Here is a 22,419-nt window from a genome sequence, read left to right as displayed (position 1 = left end):
ACTGGGTGAATAAAGGGTTATTAAACCCAAAAGGAAAATGTAATATGTTGCAGCTTATTAATCCTTAAACATGGTAGCTGCATTGGTTTTCTTTTTTTGAGGCTTTTTTTCTTATTTTACCTGGTGATCCCCCAGTAACATACTTCCTGTCTTAGGGTGTCTGCATTCTGGATGGAAGCAGTAAAGCAGACACCTTTGGACAGCAGTATTGTCAGTCTGGGAAGTGTTAGACCGGCAGATTTAAATGGACTTGAGTAACAAATTGACACTGAACACCAAATAACACTTTAGTAGTAGTTACAGAAAACTGGTTTTCTTCCTTTTGAGATCAATGTTGTACATAATTGTATAAACTCTGATCATTGTAATCACCTCTGTCTGTGTTTAAATGGTTTCTCACCTTCTACCACTTTGTCTGGCCAGTTTGGTCTTTTAAACAAGCTGAAAAATTAGACTTGTTGGCAGGTTCACCAGAAGAAAGAAAGGAAAAAGCATTAAAATAAATAAAATAATGCAGCAATCACATCTAAGAATTGGCGAGCTGCAATTTAGTACATTTTTATTTTGGGGTTTAATACCACTCTAAAGGGTAAGTTCACCTCCTGCATGGGCACACAGTTACTGGAGTGCAGGAAGAATCAATGAACTATGAGTGTGCTCACCAGCGCCCTCGCAGTTCATTAAGAACTACAAGCTGTCTGCCAAGGTGGCAAATGGGACTTGTAGTTCATTCATTAACAGGAAAACGTACCTGTGTCATTCAGGTGTGCCCTGAATGAGGGGTGTTTGTATACAAATATCAGTGACAGCAAAATGCCATTTAGAAGACACAATTACCAGCTTGTATATTTTATATACAGTGAGGAACAGAAGTATTTGAACACCCTGCGATTTTACAAGTTCTCCCACTTACAAATTATGGCGGGGTCTTAAATTCACATTGTAGGTGCATTCCCACTCTGAGAGACAGAATTTAAAAAAAATTCAGGAAATCACATTGTATGATTTTTAAAGAATTTATTTGTCTTGCGCTGCTGAACATACAGTTGCAAGAAAAAGTATGTGAACCCCGTGGGATTACGTGCAGTTTTGCATGAATTGGGCATAAAATGTGCTCTGAACGTCATCTAAGTCACAACAATAGAAGAACACAGTCTGCTGAACATAATACTACACAAACATTAGATGTTGCCATGGTTTAATTGCACATAACATGTAAACATTCACAGTGCAGGGAGGAAAAAGTATGTGAGGCCCTAGCTTAATGACTTCTCCCAGAGCTAATTGGAGCCAGGAGTGAGCCAACCTTGACTCCAATCAGTGTGGTGATATTGGATGTGTTGCTGACAGCTGTCCTGCCCTTAAAAAAACACACACCTGTTTTGGGTTTACTGGTTTCAAGAAGCACTGTCTGATGTGAACCATGCCTTGCAGAAAAGAGCTCTCAGAAGACCTACGATCAAGAATTGTTGACTTGCTTGAAGCTGGAAAGGGTTACAAAAGTATCTCCAAAAGCCTTGATGTTCATGTGTCCACGGTAAGACAGACTGTCTATAAATGGAGAAAGTTCAGCACTGTTGCTACTCTCCCTAGGCGTGGTCGTCCTGTATAAATGACTGCAAGATCACAGCGTAGAATGCTGCATGAGGTAAAGAAGAATCCCAGAGTGTCAGCTAAAGACCTACAGAAATCTCTGGCACATGCTAACATTTTTGTTGACACATCTACAATAAGGAAAACATTAAACAAGAATGGAGTACATGGGAGGACACCACGGAGGAAGCCATTGCTGTCCAAAAAGAATATTGCAGCACGTTTGAAGTTTGCAAAAGAGCACCTGGATGTTCCACAGCACTACTGGCAAAATATACTGTGGACAGATGAAACCAAGATTGAGTTGTTCGGGAAGAACAGACAACACTATGTGTGGAGAAAAAAAGGCACAGCACACCAACATCAAAACCTCATCCCCACTGTAAAACATGGCGGAGGGAGCATCATGGTTTGGGGCTGCTTTGCTGCCTCAGGGCCTGGACGGATTGTTGTCATTGATGGGAAAATGAATTCCAGAGTTTATCAAGACATTTTGCAGGAAAACGTACGACCATCTGTCCGCCAACTGAAGCTCCGCAGAGGATGGGTGATGCAACAGGACAATGACCCAAAGCATACAAGTAATTCAACAAAACAATGGCTGCAACAGCACAGAATACGCCTTCTGAAATGGCCCAGTCAGAGTCCTGACCTCAACCCGATTGAAATGCTGTGGCATGACCTTAAGAAAGCGATTCACAACAGACATCCCAAGAATATTGCTACACTGAAACAGTTTTGTGAAGAGGAGTGGTTGAAAATTACTCTAGATCGTTGTGCAGATCTGATCTGCAACTACAGGAAACATTTGGTTGAGGTTATTGCTGCCAAAGGAGTGTCAACCAGTTAAGTCCAAACGTTCACATACTTTTTCCTCCCTGCACTGTGAATGTTTACATGTTATGTGCAATTAAACCATGGCAACATCTAATGTTTGTGTATTATTATGTTCAGCAGACTGTGTTCTTCTATTGTTGTGACTTAGATGAGGTTCAGAGCACATTTTATGCCCAATTCATGCAAAACTCCACGTAATCCCAAGGGGTTCACATACTTTTTCTTGCAACTGTAAGTATTTGAACACCTGAGAAAATCAGTGTTAATATTTGGTACAGAAGCCTTTGTTTGCAATTACAGAGGTCAAACATTTCCTGTAGTTCTTGACCAGATTTGCACACACTGCAACAGGGATTTTGGCCCACTCCTCCACATAGATCTCCTCTAGATCTGTCAGGTTTTGGGGCTGTCGCTGAGCAACATGGAGTTTCAACTCCCTCCAAAGATATTCTATTGGATTTAGGTCTGGAGACTGGCTAGGCCACTCTAGAACCTTGATATGCTTCTTGCGGAGCCACTCCTTGGTTATCCTGGCTGTGTACTTCAGGTTGTTGTCATGTTGGAAGATCCAGCCACAACCCATCTTCAATGCTCTGACTGAGGGAAGGAGTTTGTTGCTCAAAATCTCACAATAAATGGCCCCATTCATCCTCTCCTTAATACAGTGCAGTCGTCCTGTTCCCTTCGCAGAAAAGCACCCCCAAAGCATGATGTTACCACCCCCATGCTTCACAGTAGGGATGGTGTTCTTGGGATGCAACTCATCCTTCTTTTCCTCCAAACACGACGAATGAAGTTTAGACCAAAAAGTTCTACTTTGGTCTCATCTGACCACATGACTTTCTCCCATGCCTCCTCTGGATCATCCAGATGGTCATTGGCAAACTTCAGACGGGCCTGGACATGTGATGACTCGAGCAGGGGAACCTTCCGTGCAATGCATGATTTGAAACCATGACGGCGTAGTGTTCTACCGACAGTGACCTTTGAAACTGGTCCCAGCTCTCTTCATGTCATTGACCAGCTTCTCCCTTGTAGTTCTGGGCTGATTCCTCACCTTTCTTATCATCAGTAATACCCCACAAGGTGAGATCTTGCATGGAGCCCCAGTCCGAGGGAGACTGACAGTCATCTTTAGCCTCCTCCATTTTCTAACAATTGCTCCAACAGTTGATCTATTTTCACCAAGCTGCTTGGAAATTTGCCTTGTAGCCCTTTCCAGCCTTGTGGAGGTCCACAATTTTGTCTCTGGTGTCTTTTGACAGCTATTTGGTCTTGCCCATGGTAGTAGTTGGCGTCTGACTGACTGTGGGGTAGACAGGTGTCTTTAAAGAGCTCAGACAGGTGCTACTAAGTTAGATTAATGAGTGGAGTAGAGGTGGACGTTTTAAAGGCACAGTAACAGGTCTTTGATAGCCAGAATTCTTGCTGTTTCTTAGGTGTTCAAATACTTATGTTCAGCAGTGCAAGGCAAATAAATTCTTTAAAAATCATACAATGTGATTTCCTGAATTTTTTTTTTTAAATTCTGTCACTCAGAGTGGGAATGCACCTACAATGTGAATTTAAGACCCCTCCATGATTTGTAAGTGGGAGAACTTGCAAAATCGCAGGGTGCAAATACTTCTGTTCCTCACTGTAATAATATAGTGGGCTTAATAAACTGATATTGATGCAGCATATTTATGGTGCATAGAAACCTTTTTTTTTTTTTTTTTTTTGAGGCGCTAAATAATAGGTCAGTTTGAAATAAGAATAATAATGGTAAAGAAAATGTTTGTCAGCATTGAGTGCAATAGAGGTGTGCAGTAGTGCGGCAAAAGGATGATGTCACAAGACAGTTGTGCCTTCTACTATGTGCCAAATAAACTCCATGCACTGCAATATAATAGTTTGACATATGATGCACCGAAATAGGATGTTGCAAGTAACAATTCATGTTTCTTAGCAATGACTAATTTTAGTTTCAAGATGAGTGTCTCTCAGCAATATGTACACTTAGGTCCATATATATTTGGACACAGGCACAGTTTTAGTTTTTTTCCAGTATTTACCAAAACATATTTAGGCTATAGTTCTATAATGGATATGATAAATCAATAATACAGCGCAAACAACTATTAAGCACTGTGGGGTGACACCATTTGCAGAACACTTCCTGTCTGGATATTGAGGGAAATGTTCTTTTACTGAAGCACTGTTTATTTGGGACTTTGCATTTCCTATATTTTCTTTCCAGTGCATTGTAGCACTGAAGCACTGTTTGTCTTGGACTTGTTTTTCACACAAATTTAAATTAGTAGTTGTTTGCGCTGTATTATTGATTTATCATTATTTAAGGTGATATATTTATATATGATTTGTCACGTTAGCGCAGGTATTCAAGTTTTGTTATATTTTTCTATAATGGATATGAGATGAAAGTGCACACTTTCAGGTTTAATTTGAGGATATGTACATCCAAATTCGAGGAAGGGTTTAGGAATTACAGCTCTCAAGAGTAGCCATCCCCCCTTTTACAAGGGACCAAAAGTAATTGTATAATTGAATCAAACGTTGTTTTATGGCCAGGTGTGGGCTACTCCTTCATTACTTCTTCATCAATTAAGCAGGTAAAAGATCTGGAGTTGATTCTAAGTGTGGTATTTGCATTTGGAATCTATTGCTGTGAACCTACATTATGCGTTCAAAGGAACTGTCCATGCAAGTGCAACAGGCCATTGTAAGGCTTCAAAAACTAAACAAATCCATCAGAGAGATAACAGCAACATTAGGAGTGGCCAAATCAACAGTTTGGTACATTCTGATGAAAGAAGAACACACTGGTGAGCTCAGCAACATAGAAAGGAATGGATGTCCACGGAAGACAACAATGGTGGATGATCGCAGGATCCGCTCTATGGTAAAGAAAAACCCATTCACAACATCCAGACAAGTGAAAGACACTCTCCAGGAGGTGGGCGTATCATTGTCAATGTCTACAATCAAGAGAAGACTTCACGAGAGCAAATACAGAGGGTTCACTACAAGGCACAAACCATTCATAAGCCTGAAAAATAGAAAAGCCCGATTAGACCTTGCCAAAAAACATCTAAAAAAGCCAGACCAGTTCTGGAAAATTATTCTTTGGATGGAAGAAACTAAGATTAATCTGTCCAGAATGACGGGAAGAAAAAAGTGTGGAGAAGGACTGGAACAGCTCATGATCCAAAGCACACAACGTCATCTGTAAAACATGGTGGAGGCAGTGTGATGGCATGGGCATGCATGGCTTCCAGTGGTACTGGGTCACAGGTGTTTATTGATGATGTGACAGAAGCAGCCGGATGAATTCTGCAGTGTTTAGAGAGATACTTTCAGCCCAGACTCAGCCAAATGTAGCAAAGTTGATTGGATGGCTCTTCACAGTACAGATGGACAATGAACCACAACCCAGGAGCTTTTGAAGGAAAAGAAGTGGAATATTCTGCAATAGCCCAAGTCAATCGCCTGATCTCAACCCAATTGAGCATGCATTTCACTTACTGAAGGCAAAACTAAAGGCAGAAAGACCCACAAAGAACAACTGAAGACAGCTGTAGTTAGAGCCTGGCAAAGCGTCAGAAAGGAGGAAACCCAGTCTTTGGTAATGTCCATGGGTTCCAGACTTCAGGCAGTCATTGCCAGTAAAGGATTCTCAACAAAATATTAAAAATGAACATTTTATGTATGATTATATTCAATGGTCCGATTACTTTTGGTCTCTTGAAAAAGGGAGGATGGCTACTCTTAAGCTGTAATTCCTAAACCTTTCCTCCAATTTGGATGTACATACCCTCAAATTAAACCTGAGAGTGTGCACTTTCAGCCCACAGCCATTATATAGCTATAGCTTTAATATGTCTTGGTAAATACCTGAAAAAAGCTAAAATTGTGCTTGTGCCAAAAAATAAATGGATCTAACTATATATTTGATTTCAGTATTTTTATAGCAAGTTTATTGTTGCAGATACATGGATAGCAAAGATGTTTGTTACCAATGTATTGTGTCATGTAATTCCACCACATACATTAAAAATAAATGTTATAGAAAGATTGCAGATACCACAAAATCTATTCCCATTACAGTAAGGACCACAGTGTCCCAAGTGTACATCGCATTTCTAGGCTGAAATGGTATTGGCTTTTTCATGCATTGCAGCATATCCAGCTTGATCTGTGTAACAAGCCGCAGCCTGTGAACACATAGTTTAGCCTTGAATAGCTGACTTTTGTTCAGTATAGATAAGATAATACATTTTTAATCTACTGAAAACTTTGTACAGGACAAGCACAATGCAGAAGTTAAAGTTTTTTGCAGACAACAGTTTAGAGTGGTGGCTGCATTAACATTATTATATATTACCAGGTCTTTTGTACACGTCACTGAGAACCTCAGCCAAGCATCTGGAACAAATGGGAAAATAGATGTGATCACAATGTTAGCTTACAGTTGCTTCGTGAATGTTCAGCCACAAGCTCTATCTCAGCTTTTAACTTTCTAATCACTGCTGACCATCATATTGGTACAGGGGGAATTCATGACTTGCCAACAGCCTGTTACATTGAACAACATAGAGTATACAGAGATAGGAGTTAAAAGTTATCAGCATTTTGGAGTGCCGTTTGCTATGTATTTATAAATGTATTGCACTAACAATACCCATTAGTATGAATTAGGGATGGTCCGATACTTGTGTTTTTACCAACGAATATGACTACCGATACTTGTGCTCAAGTACTCGCTGATACTATTTACCGGTATCTTTGCAGTGTGAGTTGAGCCCATACAAAATGATTGGGTTCAAATTGCACTGCAAAGAGTCGCAGAAATGCATTTTGAAAGCCAAGGCACACCTCCTTCATCAGCCTTCTGATTGGCCACAGCATCCTGGACATCTGACAGCTCCTTTGGCAGATGGAGTCTCCCGCAGCAACTCCCCTTGGCTTGCTTGGATTCCTGCTTTGGCTTCACAGCACTTTCTCCAGCAGTTCTAGTAGAGACTGAACTTTGGACTGGCAGCTTCACACTGAGCTTGTTTTATGCCTGTCCCCAGCCATGTCTGTGAGTGCGATACTGTCTCATTTTAACCCTTCTATTGAATAAACATTGCTACATTATTGGTGGCTTGGCGCCTCTTTCTCCCCCTCTTTCTCCTCTCTTTGAGTGCCGAATTCCACATGTGATTCGGACAGGAATTGTACCACATTTCTGTTCAAATCACATGCAATTCTTTGTAGTGCGATTTGAACCCATTCATTTTGTATGAACTCAAATCACACCACAAAGGTATCCGTTTTAGGTATCGGGGCATTTGCACGAGTAATAGTACTCGTGCAAATGCTTAGTATCAGCACCGGTATCGGTGCAACCCTAGTATAAATCCCTGTTTGCCAAAGGGGCCCACATTCTAGTTCTTGCCACTCTCGCACACACCAAGGGCAATTGTTTTTTGGAGGAAACCAATTCACCTGATCTTAAAATGAACAGATGGTGTCCCAGGTGGACACACCAAAGACCCATAGCTCCCGAGGCAAACATTCCTCACTTTTTGGGGGGTGGGGCTTATATAAGCTTAATTACATTTCTAGGGAATTCCTTATACCAGCACTTGAAAACTGGCTATTTTAGTGTAGTCTTTGAGACATTCAAACAAGATCTCCTTTCAGCATTTGGTGTTATTACAGTACTCTATGCTAGCTAGCACAAGGCTAGTCTTTTAGGACATGGTGGTAAAAAAAACCCCACCCTATAACCACCAGCCTGGCATATTGATGCATGCTTTTTAGTTTGCAGAATATTTGCAGTCAGTTCCAGGGAATTTTGTGAAACTTAACAATATCCCTACAGTTGATTGTACAGTTAAGATTTTATTTTTTATTTTGCACAGCCAATATTCAGCAACCAAAACAGGTGATGGAGTGTGTTCCTACCTGCTTTTTTAAAGGTTCATTGAACGTTATGATCAATTCTTCCAAGGTGGAGTATAGGGAAAAGTGTCTACTCAGATGCTTTTCAGTGCACCAAGTATGAGCTTACACCTGGGGGGCACTGACTGATTATTGAGTTTGGTGAACTCTTAAAGCAGCAGTTTGTAGGAGGCTCTGACCCCTGTTTGACTTTAGCAGTCTCTAATTGCTCATGTACACTTAACATTTACATTAAAATTAACTTAGTTTCTTTTTTTTTTTTTTTTTTTTTTTTTTTTTTTTAAGTTTTGGATTGTATGTGAAGGGGTTAGATCCTATTTTAGGTTTCACTTCTGTCCCATTGAAGAAATTAACCCCACTTCCTGGATACAACAGTAAGATGAGAGGAAATCTCACGAACACACACACACTTGACCAATTTTTACTCTTCCCAAATGCTCAACACAACAAAACCAACTATGGCTGGAGTTAACTTAATAAAATACACAAAAAGTAGCCTGTCTGTCAATATGAACCTATACAAATTGTCAGCAAAGAAAATTGTAATTAAGCTTTTTCTTCTTTCAGCTCTTTATTCACGTTTAGTGTTCCGTGTGTTTTTTTTACTTAGGTGTTTGTGCTGTGGACGGCATGTTGTATGTTGTTGGAGGTGATGATGGATCCTGTAATTTGGCATCTGTAGAGTACTATAACGCAACAACCGACAAATGGATACTTTTGCCTTCTTGTATGAGCACGGGGAGAAGTTATGCAGGTAAAATATAGTATTCACATAGAGTTGTTATATAATACCATTTCATTTACATTAAATTGGGTATGTAGTAAAACTGAAAGCATTCTCTGCAAATTTCCAAGACCTAAGATGTATGTAAACCCTCATGATGAACTTCTTTATTTGATCCCTTTTGATTTGTTAAATATACAGTATAACTGAAAGTGTTTTGATATATCTTTTCGATGAGTGCAAAAAAAAAAATTCTAGAGATGTGCCAGAAATCTAGTGCTGTCCTGTGCCAGAAATCCAGTGCTGTCTTGTGGACTTAACTGTGTTATCAGTCTTTCCCAGGTCACATACATAAAATGCAGCCCTGGCCAAAATAGAATGACACAAATATTAATTTACCAGCAAGGAAACACTTGCAGGCATCATTGCTTTGCACAAAAAGGGATTCACAGGCAAGGATATTGCTGCTACTAAGATTGCACCTAAATCAACCATTTATTGGATCAATAAGAACTTCAAGGAGAGAGGTTCAATTGTTGTTAAGCAGACTTCAGTACACCCAGAAAGTCCAGCAAGAGCTAGGACCATCTCCTAAAACTGATTCAGCTGCAGGATTGGGGCACCACCAGTCCAGAGCGTGCTCAGGAATGGCAGCAGGCACGTACAGATGCACTCACACCTGAGTGCATCTGCACGTACAGTGAGGCACAGACTTTTGGAGGATGGCTTGGTGTCAAGAAGGGTAGCAAAGAAGCCACTTTCAGGAAAAACATCAGGGACAGACTGATATTCTGCAAAAGGTACAGGGATTGGACTGCTGAGGACTGGGGAGAAGTAATTTTCTCTGATGAATCCCGTTTGAGGTATCCAGAAAAAACCTTGTCCAGAGAAGAAAAGATGAGTGTTACCATCAGTCCTATGTCATGCCTACAGTAAAACATCCTGAGACCATTCATGTGTGGGGTTGCTTCTCAGCCAAAGGAGTGGGCTCACTCACAATTTTGCCCAAGAACACAGCCATGAATAAAGAATGCTACAAAAACATCTGACAAAAAGATCTAAAAACACTGAAGCAGCAGACTTTGTGAAAATTAATATTTGTGTCATTCTCAAAACTTTTGGCCAGGGCTGTACAGAACCATAGTCCTGACACTGTTTCTCTTCTAGGAAGACCACTCTGCTCCTCCTTAGATAGAATACAATACAATGGCTCTGTTGTATTAGAAGAGGAAGTGTTGCTGCCAGTATCGCCAAGTGATAATAAAGGCCTAAGGGCCCGTTCACACTAGAAACTGCACATCTATTGCATGTTTATTCTTTCCACATTTGCCTGCATTTGATGCGCGTTTGCATGCAGTTGATAGCTCCCTTTTAATTTTTCTTTCAGCAGTTCACTGCTGTTTTAATATTTAGTCCATTTCATCATCTGTGTTGTTAAAGGGAATGTATAGTGTTCTGTCAGTCTTTTGCATTTCCATTTGGTCAAGTAATTATGAAATAATATATATGTACACTTAATATTTACGATTTTCAGCCAGCAGGTAGCTCTCTAGGCTACTGACAGCCATTGGTTGAACGTAAAGTAAAACTTTTTAATGCATGCTGCAGATTGGGTGTCATTTGGTTGATGCTTATGCAAAGCGTTTGAATAGATTGGTACTGTGCAGGCGGTGAGGTACATGATATAAGAGGGGAGTAAAATGACAACCTCACGTGGGCCCTTTGCCACTGGCTGGTGGGCTTTAGCAGTGCCATTTTAGAAAGATGCTAATGATTTTTTTTCTCAGGTATCTAAGGAGAACTAAGCTAAAAATCCCTTAATTTGAAGGCTGTTAGTAAAATGAAGTACACAAATTTCGTCAGTTTTTTTCTGTATACTCTCCGTCACAATAAGTGCCAATAAAGCTGCAAAATAAACTTGGCATTATGCTTCCGAATTTCCTTTATTTTTTTTTAAATACTTTTAAGAGCGAATTTAAATATGCAAATGTTATACATTGCTGTGGAGCTGAAATTCAAGTTATAAGCTTGGTTCTTGTTACTGTTGTCTGGGGGCACATTTAATTAACAACTTACATAGATCAAAACATCTTATAACTAGGTCAGTGTCATTCAAAAATAAAAATAGTCCATGTGTCTTCATGCTAAATTCATGTCTCTGTTGTCAGCAGCTGTTCAGTTGGAAGAATTTGAAAAATGCATTAGCATAATTTATGTATCATGGTGGGTTTCAATCTTTTTCTAAAAAGGTTGGGATTTTATATCTTCTTATAATACAACATATAGTTGTATGTGTTTCATTTCATAAACACACACACACACACACACACACACACACACACACACAAGCCTATTTAATCCGGTAGGGAGCGGTGCTCAGATTGTATTTTCTGATTGCCAAGAGTAGCCAATTGGTAGTCATTTACTGTTGTGTTTGTTTTGACAAGTGCACTATGCATATCTTTATGGCTGTTGGCACTCTGTTATTATACAATAAGCCAGCCTGCCATCAGCCAACTTTGCTCAACATATCTATGTTTCCAGACCAGTGTCTGCATTTTTAAACACCTTTTAAGATTTTTTTGTTTTGTTTAAGATTTAGAAGGGTTCCGGAGAATTAAAGAGTTACCCTGAAATCAAAGGATGAGGATCGCACTCTTTTCAGTGTTTCAACTCTGGTAATACATGGGTGCCCGTAGTCACAGTAGCAGATGGTGCCGCATAAATTATAGTAAAATGATGGGACACCAGAACCGTTTGCAAATATACATATATATTCATTTATTAGTGCAATGTCACATTAGTCAGATGAGCCAACATTTTCGGGGCTGTGCAGGGTCCCTTCCTCAAGGAGAAATAGCCATATACCACCTTGAGGAAGGGACCTGCGTGACCATAGAGCATTGGCTTATTTGACTAATAAGGTGATATTATTATTATTATTATTATACAGTATTTATAAAGCGCCAATAGTTCGCTCCGCGCTGATATCTATGGGTATGTAAGGAAAAGGCTGACTGGCTGGTATAGATAACATTGCTTAAGCCTAGTACACACAGGCCGAATGTTGGATGGCATCGGCCGGTTCAATAGAAACCGGACAACATTCGGTCTGTGTGTATGGCAGCCGGTCCGACAGAAGGCTTCTGATGAAGGGGCATGACCTACAAAGGTCTGCTCACCAGAGTGTTCTGGCACTCCTATTGGAATACAAGAGCACAGCAGGGGAGATCGCTGTACTGAGATTGGATAGTTTGTACAGGGGCTCCTCCTGAGCTGTCAGGTTTTTTTTTTTTGTTTAGTTTGCTGGGTTGTACAAAAAAAAAAACTAGTAGTGTGTACCAGGCTTTACAGACAGCTTTATGCATGAGGTCTAGTAAATGATTACTGGTCTAATGTGTTCTCTCTCTCTTTCTCTCTAGGGGTAACAGTTATAGATAAGCCCTTATGATCCAAAGGAGGAACTCTCATTGTTTCTTAAGAAAGAGCAGGTATACAGTGAAGTGTAGCTTCATGGCCTTCCTTGCTTCTGACTGCAAGCTGTGGCAGAGAAAATTCAAGGCTTTTCTTCTGCAGTAAAGCACAGCAGCCACTGAAGATTACAATAGGTTGAAGTATTGTGCAGAGGTTTTCTGCATTGAGCAGCAGCTATCTGGATGTTCCTATGATTTGTGATTTTTGTTCGCAGAACTTTGCTTCCCAACTGTTACAGAAGAGAAAACATAAGCTGCTTTCCTATCATCCAGCAATCGCTAATGCTGGATTGACTAGAGAATGTCAATACTAAGGAGAATATAAAGTTATGTGTATATTGGTAAGGTGAAGTTATATGTAGGGAATTATACATTCTGTACATGAAGTATAAATATTTTCTGAAGCCACATGGGTAGACGTGTAGGAGCCCTATTTTCACATAAAAGATGCTTTTTCAGCTATGTGAATAACATGTAAAGTGTGTGTGTATGTCTGTGCATACGTGTACTGTACAATTGTAATTGCTGCTTTTTTTAAAGCGGCCCAAATTTTGGGTTTATGCACTATTTATATATTGGAGCACTCCTAAGAGAATTTGCCAGTACTGTTGTAAGACAAAGTTGTATTTTTTTTTTACATGTATATTTAAACTTGCAGAATAACATGCGCAGTGGCACTGGGGGAACAAATGTATAGGCTGCCAAATGTTTTTTATAGAAATAAAGGAAATGATTTGATTGTTATTTATGATGATGTTTGTATAAATTTTGCACATATCTCTTTGTGATTCCTTATTTTTGGGTGTGAAGGAATTTTACAGCATGTGATTACTTTTTTCCCCCTGATAATCTCGTGGATATCAACCGACTATGCATGATTTGTTTAACTAATTGTCCGTGTAGTTAAATTATTTTAACCTAAGAGTAATACATCTGCTGTGTTTGGCAGTGTTTATTACTGTTTTGTTGCTATGAGTATATTAATTCTAAGTTCCATGGCCCAGAATTCTGTGATCAAATATTTGTCAATAAATTCTTTTTGTATTACAACTGTTTAACTTTAAAGGGAATGTCTAGTGTTTGTATATGTTTTATTATTTTCCAAACTAAAGTGTTTACATTTTGTTCATTTTTTTTATTAAAGTAGAGCTATAGGCAAAACTTTTTATTTTTCGTTTTGGATAGAGCAAGGGAGGGTTATAACCACTATTAGATTTTTTTTTTTCTTGCCATCTGTGTCCCATTACAGAAATTTACCCTCACTTGCCTGTCCCATAGCCAAAACATGAAGTGAGAGGAAATCCCTGCAAATTAAAATAATTGCTTGGGGACCCCCAGGTCACCAGGACTAGTGTTTCCATTGGAAGATTTCCCCTCTATTACTTTTCTGGGGACAACCCAAAATTTGGGATTTTCTTTTACTTTCAATGATAATGTTAAACCGTACAAATAGAGAGGGTAAATCGCCTTAATAAGGGCACAAGCAGCAGTAAAAACTGACAAGCATTCTATCTGCACTCTTTTCAAAACTAAAAAACAAGTTTTGCCTTTAGCTATACTTTAAAGTGTAGAAATGAAATATTAGAAAATGAATATTTCATTCACTATTTCCAGCCAGCAATGGAGCCTTAGGTTCCTATCAAATGTTTACCAGGCTAACCTTAAGTGCTTTGCTGACAAAAGCCTATTTACAGAGATGAATTGCTGAGGAAAGTGAAGATTTTTCATTTATACAGAGACAAAATGCTACTGCGGTGCTCTTTAGAAAGCCTAGAATATGCTGCATTGTGGGTGCACCCTGTATTAAATATTTACTAATGAAATAAAGGTAATTTAATTGAACAGTACAGGACACGGACTGGGTGTTTATCAACTTTTTTTCAGTCAATGCATCCTTTAAAATTATAGGTGATCTGGAGGCACCCCATTCTAAAAAAAAATAAATGAATAGTTTCACATAGTGCAGCAGAATCCACACGCTCCGGACACCCAACTTTTAGAGGTGATTTATTCTTCCAAAGCAAATACACCTTTGCACACTAGTATTCCAGTGTTTCTCTTCTCCCTCAGTTTTTCTCTCTCTTTCAGCTATTGTGATCCCAGTAGTGATGGAAAGGGCACTGTGCAGGCGTCCCAATGTCCTCCTTATCAACCAATGACATCATTGATTGTTAGGACTCTGGCGGCTAGAAGGTTGTGATGGTGAACAATGAAAACCTGTGGTTTGTACAACTAAAAGGCAGGCTTGATCCACCTGCTGGCTTTTATACAATTTTTAGGCATTTTGCATATGCACTCCTGAAGAAACCTGCTGGTGGCTAATGTGTCCGTCAGACATGTTTCAGAGTTAGTGGATTAATAATGTAACCTTTCATGATCCTTCACAAAGAAGAAGCGGTCTTAGTCTTCCACCTGCTCCAAAGCATCCCAAAGAAATAGCTCTCCACTGCTTGGATGTGGTCAGAAGTATCACGGTCTATCTGACAGCCAACTTCTATGGCCATCATTGCTAGGTGGATAAATCAATTTATTGTGAAGGCTTATGCTCTTAAGGACAATGTACCACCGGTACCAGCTTTGTGACATCAAGCTTCTCTTCAGCTTTCTAAAATTGCCACCTGATCTTCACTTCATACCTTCTCAAAGTTCTACCAAGTGGATTTCCAGGCCTCTGCAGATGCATAATTTATCTGCAAGGTTCTGATAGTTGTACTCTGAGCTGGATATTTTGCCACTTGTTTGATTTGTTGCGCCAGTTGACACTGTTCTGTTTGCCTTGTTGCCCACCCCTCTGATTCATTGCTTGGGGATGTCCCAGGGTTTGTGAATGACCAGTTTGTGTCGTGTACTGTGCTATAAAACCAAAAGTAGTTATGATCTGCCTGTAAATTCCATAATTTATAGGACAGTACAGGATGAAATCCAGAGGGCATGCCCTCAAAAGCTTTGCCAGAGTGTCCAATCACCAGGAAGTAGTAGCCTATAATAATAATAACAACCCAGGATCTATGAATTGAATATCTAACCTGTGTTGCCCTGTGTTGTATTCTAAGCTTTGAAATTTACAGGTAAGTTTTATTTATTTATACACACACACAGTATCTCAGAGAAGTGAATTCACACCTCACATTTTTGTAAATATTTTATTCTATCTTTTCATGCGACAACACTGGAGAAATGACACTTTGCTACAATTTAAAGTGGTGAGTGTACAGTATAATGGTGTAAGTTTGCTGTCCCCTCAAAATAACTCAACACACAGCCATTAATGTCTAAACCGCTGGCAACAAAAGTAAGTACACCCCTAAGTGCAAATGTCCAAATTGGGCCCAAAGTGTCAATATTTTGTGTGGCCACCATTATTTTCCAGCACTGCCTTAACCCTCTTCGGATGGAGTTCACTAGAGCTTCACAGGTTGCCACTGGAGTACTTTTCCCCTCCTGCATGATGGCATCCCGGAGCTGGTGCATGTTAGAGACCTTTCGCTCCTCCACCTTCCGTTTGAGGATTGCACACAGACCATCTTTATGTAGAGCAACAATTCTTTTCATATCCTCAGAGAGTTCTTTGCCATGAGGTGCCATGTTGAACTTCCAGTGGCCAGTATGAGAGAGTGAGTGCGCAGCAGTACAGGACTCTATTTTAACACCAATCTCTGCATCCAATTCTAGCTCTATCTCAGGTGCGCAACAAGCACCCTATCTAAGGTAAAATCCTCTGCACTGTCCATTGTTGAAAAGCATCAGGCTTCTGCACTTTTATTTTCTCTAGCTGAGCTGGAAGTGGAGCTACTACCACCATTAGCAGAGTTAGATTTGGAAATTATTGAAGGTCTGGGGGCAATGTTATAAGAGGCCAAGGAAGATTTCTCACCCCTAGCCTCACATACAGTCAGGTCCATAAATATTGGGACAGAGGTGTAGGAATTACAACAGTTTGCATATGTGCCTCCCACTTGTTAAGGGACCAAAAGTAATGGGACAGAATAATCATAAATCAAACTTTCACTTTTTAATACTTGGTTGGAAATCCTTTGCAGTCAAATACAGCCTGAAGTCTGGAACGCATAGACATCACTAGACGCTGGGTTTCATCCCTGGTGATGCTCTGCCAGGCCTCTATGGAAACTGTCTTCAGTTCCTGCTTGTTCTTGGGGCATTTTCCCTTCAGTTTTGTCTTCAGCAAGTGAAATGCATGCTCAATCGGATTCAGGTCAGGTGATTGACTTGGCCATTGCATAACTTTCCCTTAAAAAACTCTTTGGTTGCTTTTGCAGTATGCTTTGGATCATTGTCCATCTGCACTGTGAAGAGGCATCCAATGAGTTCTGAAGCATTTGGCTGAATATGAGCAGATAATATTGCCCGAAACACTTCAGAATTCATCCTGCTGCTTTTGTCAGCAGTCACATCATCAATAAATACAAGAGAACCAGTTCCATTGGCAGCCATACATGCCCACGCCATGACACTACCACCACCATGCTTCACTGGTGAGGTGGTATGCTTAGGTTCATGAGCAGTTCCTTTCCTTCTCCATACTCTTCTCTTCCCATCACTCTGGTACAAGTTGATCTTGGTCTCATCTGTCCATAGGATGTTGTTCCAGAACTGTGAAGGCTTTTTTAAATGTCGTTTGGCAAACTCTAATCTGGCCTTCCTGTTTTTGAGGTTCACCAATGGTTTACATCTTGTGGTGAACCCTCTGTATTCACTCTGGTGAAGTCTTCTCTTGATTGTTGACTTTGACACACATACACCTACCTCCTGGAGAGTGTTCTTGATCTGGCCAACTGTTGTGAAGGGTGTTTTCTTCACCAGGGAAAGAATTCTTCGGTCATCCACCACAGTTGTTTTCCGTGGTCTTCCGAGTCTTTTGGTGTTGCTGAGCTCACCGGTGCGTTCCTTCTTTTTAAGAATGTTCCAAACAGTTGTTTTGGCCACGCCTAATGTTTTTGCTATCTCTCTGATGGGTTTGTTTTGTTTTTTCAGCCTAATGATGGCTTGTTTCACTGATAGTGACAGCTCTTTGGATCTCAGCAACAGATTCCAAATGCAAATAGCACACTTGAAATGAACTCTGGACCTTTTATCTGCTCATTGTAATTGGGATAATGAGGGAATAGCACACACCTGGCCATGAACAGCTGAGAAGCCAATTGTCCCATTACTTTTGGTCCCTTAACAAGTGGGAGGCACATATGCACACTGTTGTAATTCCTACACCGTTCACCTTGTTTGGATGTAAATACCCTCAAAGCTGACAGTCTGCAGTTAAAAGCACATCTTGTTTGTTTCATTTCAAATCCATTGTGGTGGTGTATAGAGGCAAAAATGTTAGAATTGTGTCGATGTCCCAATATTTATGGACCTGACTGTATACCCTCTGTTATGACTTTACACAATATGCTTGCCAGTGCAGATATGCTCACTTCTGCTGTATGCAAAAGCCTCAATCTAGTCACATTTGATTCTCCTCTGTCTCACCAGGCCCCTATGGCTTTTAAGAGACCTGCAAAAGCTAAAAAGACCTTTCCCATTCATGAACAAATAGAATGGGCAATTTAGGATGATTGTGTTTCTCATGAAAAGATTTCCACCCCTCTGAGAATCAATGCAAAGCTGTATCCAGTGGAAAAGGAATTTACTAAAAAGTGGACTGATCCTATAGTAGACCCTACTGTCTCAGTTTTAAACATCTTATTGTGCAGATAGAATGTCTCTTTATTCAAGGATTCTGCAGACAGAAAATTTGAGATGGTTTTAAAAGCTCTCTTTACACTTGCAGTTATAGCCATGAAGCCAGCAATTTCTGCAATGTCTGTTTGTCAAACCACAGCTAATAAGACTAGGGCTATGAATGCTCAACAGGATCTTATCGTTGAGGACCAAACTTTAGTGGAACCAACACTGCCTTCTGCACTACTTTTCTGTATTTATGTACACATTTTCAGAATGGATTTCATTTCTGTCCATATACACACAATCTTATGGCTGAAACCAGAAAACATAAGAATAGTTCTCTGCTATCTTCAGTTGAAGCTGCACTTCTATGCCCTTTGAAAGAGGATGTCTCTTGGTGAAATACCTGACAAATTTAAAAGAAGATAGAAAGGTGATAAGAACAGATGCCAGCCTTAGAAGCTGGGGAGGTTAGTCTTAATATTTCACAGTTCATGGAACTTGGTCATCCAGAGATGCAAATCCCCCATCAATGTCTTGAAGCTCAGAGCAACATAACACCACTGGACCCCCCCCCCCTTCTTTGGGGACACCCAATAAGAGTGCAATCTGATAATACCACAACAATTGCCTATATATAATATCAGGTGAGAAACAGAAGTCAGGCAGCCTTGAATGAAGGAAGGAAGTCTGATTACCACCTGAACTGAAAAACCCTGCCCAGCAAAATCTGCTGTTAACATCCCAGGAGTAGACAATTGGAAGGTTGTTATCAGCTGCACCAAGGGGAATGGTCTCTCCATCCCAACATCCTTCATTTTCCTCAGTCAGAAATGGGGGATCCCAGATGTGGACATCTGGGCTTCCACCTTCATCAAGAGGTTGCCTCTGATGCTCTGGTAATCCCATGGTTAATAAATGTCTTCCCTCCAGTGTGGATTCTTCCTTCACTGCTCCATGAGATAGATGTAGATAAAATGTCCAAAGGCTATCTGTATCATCCTTTTCAGTCACTGGCTTTAATGGCAAAGCTGTTGAAAGACCAGGTCTTGAAGGACAGGGGTATATTAAACTCTGTAATTCCTACATTGCTCAAGGCCAGAAAGGCTACTTTGAAAAACAAAAATTACAACTCTACTATAAGATGAGTTTCCAACTCAACAACTACCCATTACCACATATTATGGCTTTTCTGTAATCAGGACTTGACCAAAACTCCATCCCAACATCCTTCAATTTCTGTGGACATCTGGGCCTCCAGCTTCAACAACAGGTTGCCTCTGATGCTCTGGTAATCCCATGGTTAATAAATGTCTTCCCTCCAGTGTGGATTCTTCCTTCACTGCTGCATGAGATAGACGTAGATAACAAAATGTTGATTTTCATTGCACCATCTGGTCCAGAAGAACCTGGTACACAGATATATTAAACTCCTCTTCAAAACAGGCCAGACCTTCTATCCAAAGGCTATCTGTACCATCCTGCCTTTCAGTCACTGGCTTTAATGGCAAAGTTGTTGAAGGACAGGGGTATATCAAACTCTAATTCCTATATTACTCAAGGCCAGAAAGGCTACTTTGAAAAAATAAAAATTACAACTCTACTATAAAATAAGTTTCCAACTCAAAAACTACCCATTACCACATATTATGGCTTTTCTGTAATCAGGACTTGACCAAAACGTAGCTCTAAGTACTCTTAAGAGCCAGGTTTCAGCCTTGTCCATGCTATTCCAAAAGCCTTTGGATTCTATCTCTATTGTAAAAACCTTTTATTCAAAGTGTCTCATGGATCAGACCCCATTACACCACCCCTTGTTTCCTTAAAATCTTAATCTGGTCCTCACTGCCCTGTAGAAACCACCCTTTGGACCCATTAAGGAACTCTGCTTGGGTGAGCTCTCCTGCAGAGTGGCTTTCTTGGTGGCGATCATGTCTGATTTATCAGCCCTCCCTTGTAAGGAACCCTTCCTAATCCTTCACAGGGACAAAGTAGTCCTATGCCCAAAACCCTCCTTTCTCCCTACGGTGGTATCAAGCCTTCTACTTTATGGAAGACGTCCTATCTTTTCTTGGGTCCTGCACCCAAGCATCCCAAAGAAATTGCTCTCAGTTGTTCAAAAGTAGTCAGGGCTGTCAGAGTCTGTCTGAAAGCCACAATCTCTATATGAAAACATACAGCGCATCCAGAAAGTATTCACAGCACTTACATTTGCCACATTTTGTTATATTACAGCCTTATTCCCTAATGGCTTAAATTCATTTTTTCCCCTCAACATTCTACAAACAATACCCCATAATGACAATGTGAAAGAAGTTAATTTTGAAATCTTTGCAATTTATTAAAAATAAAAAACGAAAAAAGAAACACGTACATAAGTATTCACAGCCTTGCTCAATACTTTGTTAAAGGACCTTTATCATCAATTACAGCCTCAAGCCATTTTGAGTATGATGCTACAAGCTTGGCACACCTATTTTTGGCCAATTTATCCCATTCTTCTTTGCAGTACCTCTCAAGCAACATCAGGTTGGATGGGGAGTGTCGGTGCACAGCCATTTTCAGATCTCTCCAGAGATGTTCAATTGGGTTCAAGTCTGGGCTCTGGTTGGGCCACTCCAGGACAGTCACAGAGTTGGCCTGTAGAAACTTGTTTGTTATGTGGGCTGTGTTATTAGGGTCATTGTCCTGTGGCAAGATGAACCTTCACCCCAGTCTAAGGTCCAGAGCGCTCTGGAACAGGTTTTCATCAAGGATGTCTCTATATATTGCTGCATTCATCTTTCCTTCGATCCTGACTAGTCTCCTACTTCCTGCCACTGAAAAACATCCCCACAGCATGATGCTGCCACCACCATGCTTCACTGTAGGGATGGTATTGGCCAGGTGGTGAGCCATGCTTGGTTTCCTTCGGACATGATGCTTGGAATTCAGCCCAAAGAGTTCAATCTTTGTTTAATCAGACCAGAGAGTTTTGTTTCTCATGGTCTGAGAGTCCTTCGGTGCCTTCTGGCAAATCCAGGTGGGCTGCAAGTTTCCTTTTACTGAGGAGTGGCTTCCATCTGGCCACTCTACCATACAGGCCTGATTGGTGGAGTGCTGCAGAGATGGTTGTTCTTCTGAAAGGTTCGCCTCTCTCCACAGAGAAACACTGGAGCTCTTTCAGAGTGACCATCAGGTGCTTGGTTATCTCCCTGGCTAAGGCCCTTCTGCCTTGGTCGCTCATTTTTCCCGGGTGGCCCACTCTAGGCAGATTCCTGGTGGTTCCAAACTTCTACCATTTACGGATGATGGAGGCCACTGTGCTCATTGGGACCATCAATGCTGCAGAAATTTTTCTGTACCCTTCCCCACATCTGTGCCTTGATACAATTCTGTCTTGAGGATCTACGGACAATTCCTTGGACTTCATGGCTTGGTTTGTGCTCTGACATACACTGTGGGACCTTATATAGTCAGGTTTATGCCTTTCCTAATCATGTCCAATCAACTGAATTTCCCACAGGTGGACTCCAAGCAAGTTGTGGAAACATCTCAAGGATGAACAGTGGGAACAGGATGCACCAGAGCTCAATTTTGAGTGTCATGGCAAAGGCTGTGAATACTTATGTACATGTGTTTTTTTTGTTTATTGTTAATAAATTGCAAAGATTTCAAAACGAAATTCTTTCATGTTGTCATTTTGGGGTATTGTAGAATTTTGAGGAAAAAATTAATTTAGTCCATTTTGGAATAAGGCTGTAACATAAAAAAAGTGGCAAAGTTAAGAGCTGTGAATACTTTCTAGATGCACTGTATTATTTTATCCTCAAAACCTGTATCCGCACACAGCTAAACATGACACATAGCCATAAATATCCCACTCAGCAGCTGGAAACACAATGCCACCCCCCTACCTGAGAAAATATAAAAATATATAAACCAAAACCAAAGATAAAACAATCTGTTATAATATTATAGTCCAAAGAGTCTTTTGAATCCTCACCAGATGCATTGACCCTTCATACATGTATGGATCAGAATAAAGCTTGAATAAATAACCTTTAAAGGTGTCACCTTCCACTTTTCCTCAGAATATGGAAAAAGGAGGAAAATATAGTATACTATGCTCCAATTTTCAAGAAATCACAAACCAAATCTTATTGTGCTCACATTAAGTGA

The 22,419-nt window shown here is 40.3% G+C and overlaps 1 protein-coding gene across 1 annotated transcript in view; it reads left to right on the top strand.

The window, feature by feature from the left end:
• Nucleotides 1-14,423, top strand: part of KLHL2 (kelch like family member 2) — a 204,647-nt gene extending 190,224 nt beyond the window's left edge. Inside the window, exons 14-15 of the mRNA XM_089670361.1 lie at nucleotides 8,990-9,133; nucleotides 12,526-14,423. Coding sequence (XP_089526487.1) covers nucleotides 8,990-9,133; nucleotides 12,526-12,554 — 173 coding nt within the window. The 3' untranslated portion in view covers nucleotides 12,555-14,423. The remainder of the gene's footprint in view (nucleotides 1-8,989; nucleotides 9,134-12,525) is intronic.
• The last annotated feature ends 7,996 nt before the right edge of the window (nucleotides 14,424-22,419 follow it).

The sequence above is a fragment of the Staurois parvus genome, unplaced genomic scaffold (assembly GCF_062004578.1).
Source record: "Staurois parvus isolate SC_StPar_1 unplaced genomic scaffold, SC_StPar_1.0 ptg000090l, whole genome shotgun sequence".
In the NCBI taxonomy this organism is placed as follows: Eukaryota; Metazoa; Chordata; class Amphibia; order Anura; family Ranidae; genus Staurois; species Staurois parvus.
The sequence above is the reverse complement of the archived record's forward strand: the minus strand, read 5'-3'. Positions and strand labels throughout refer to the sequence as shown.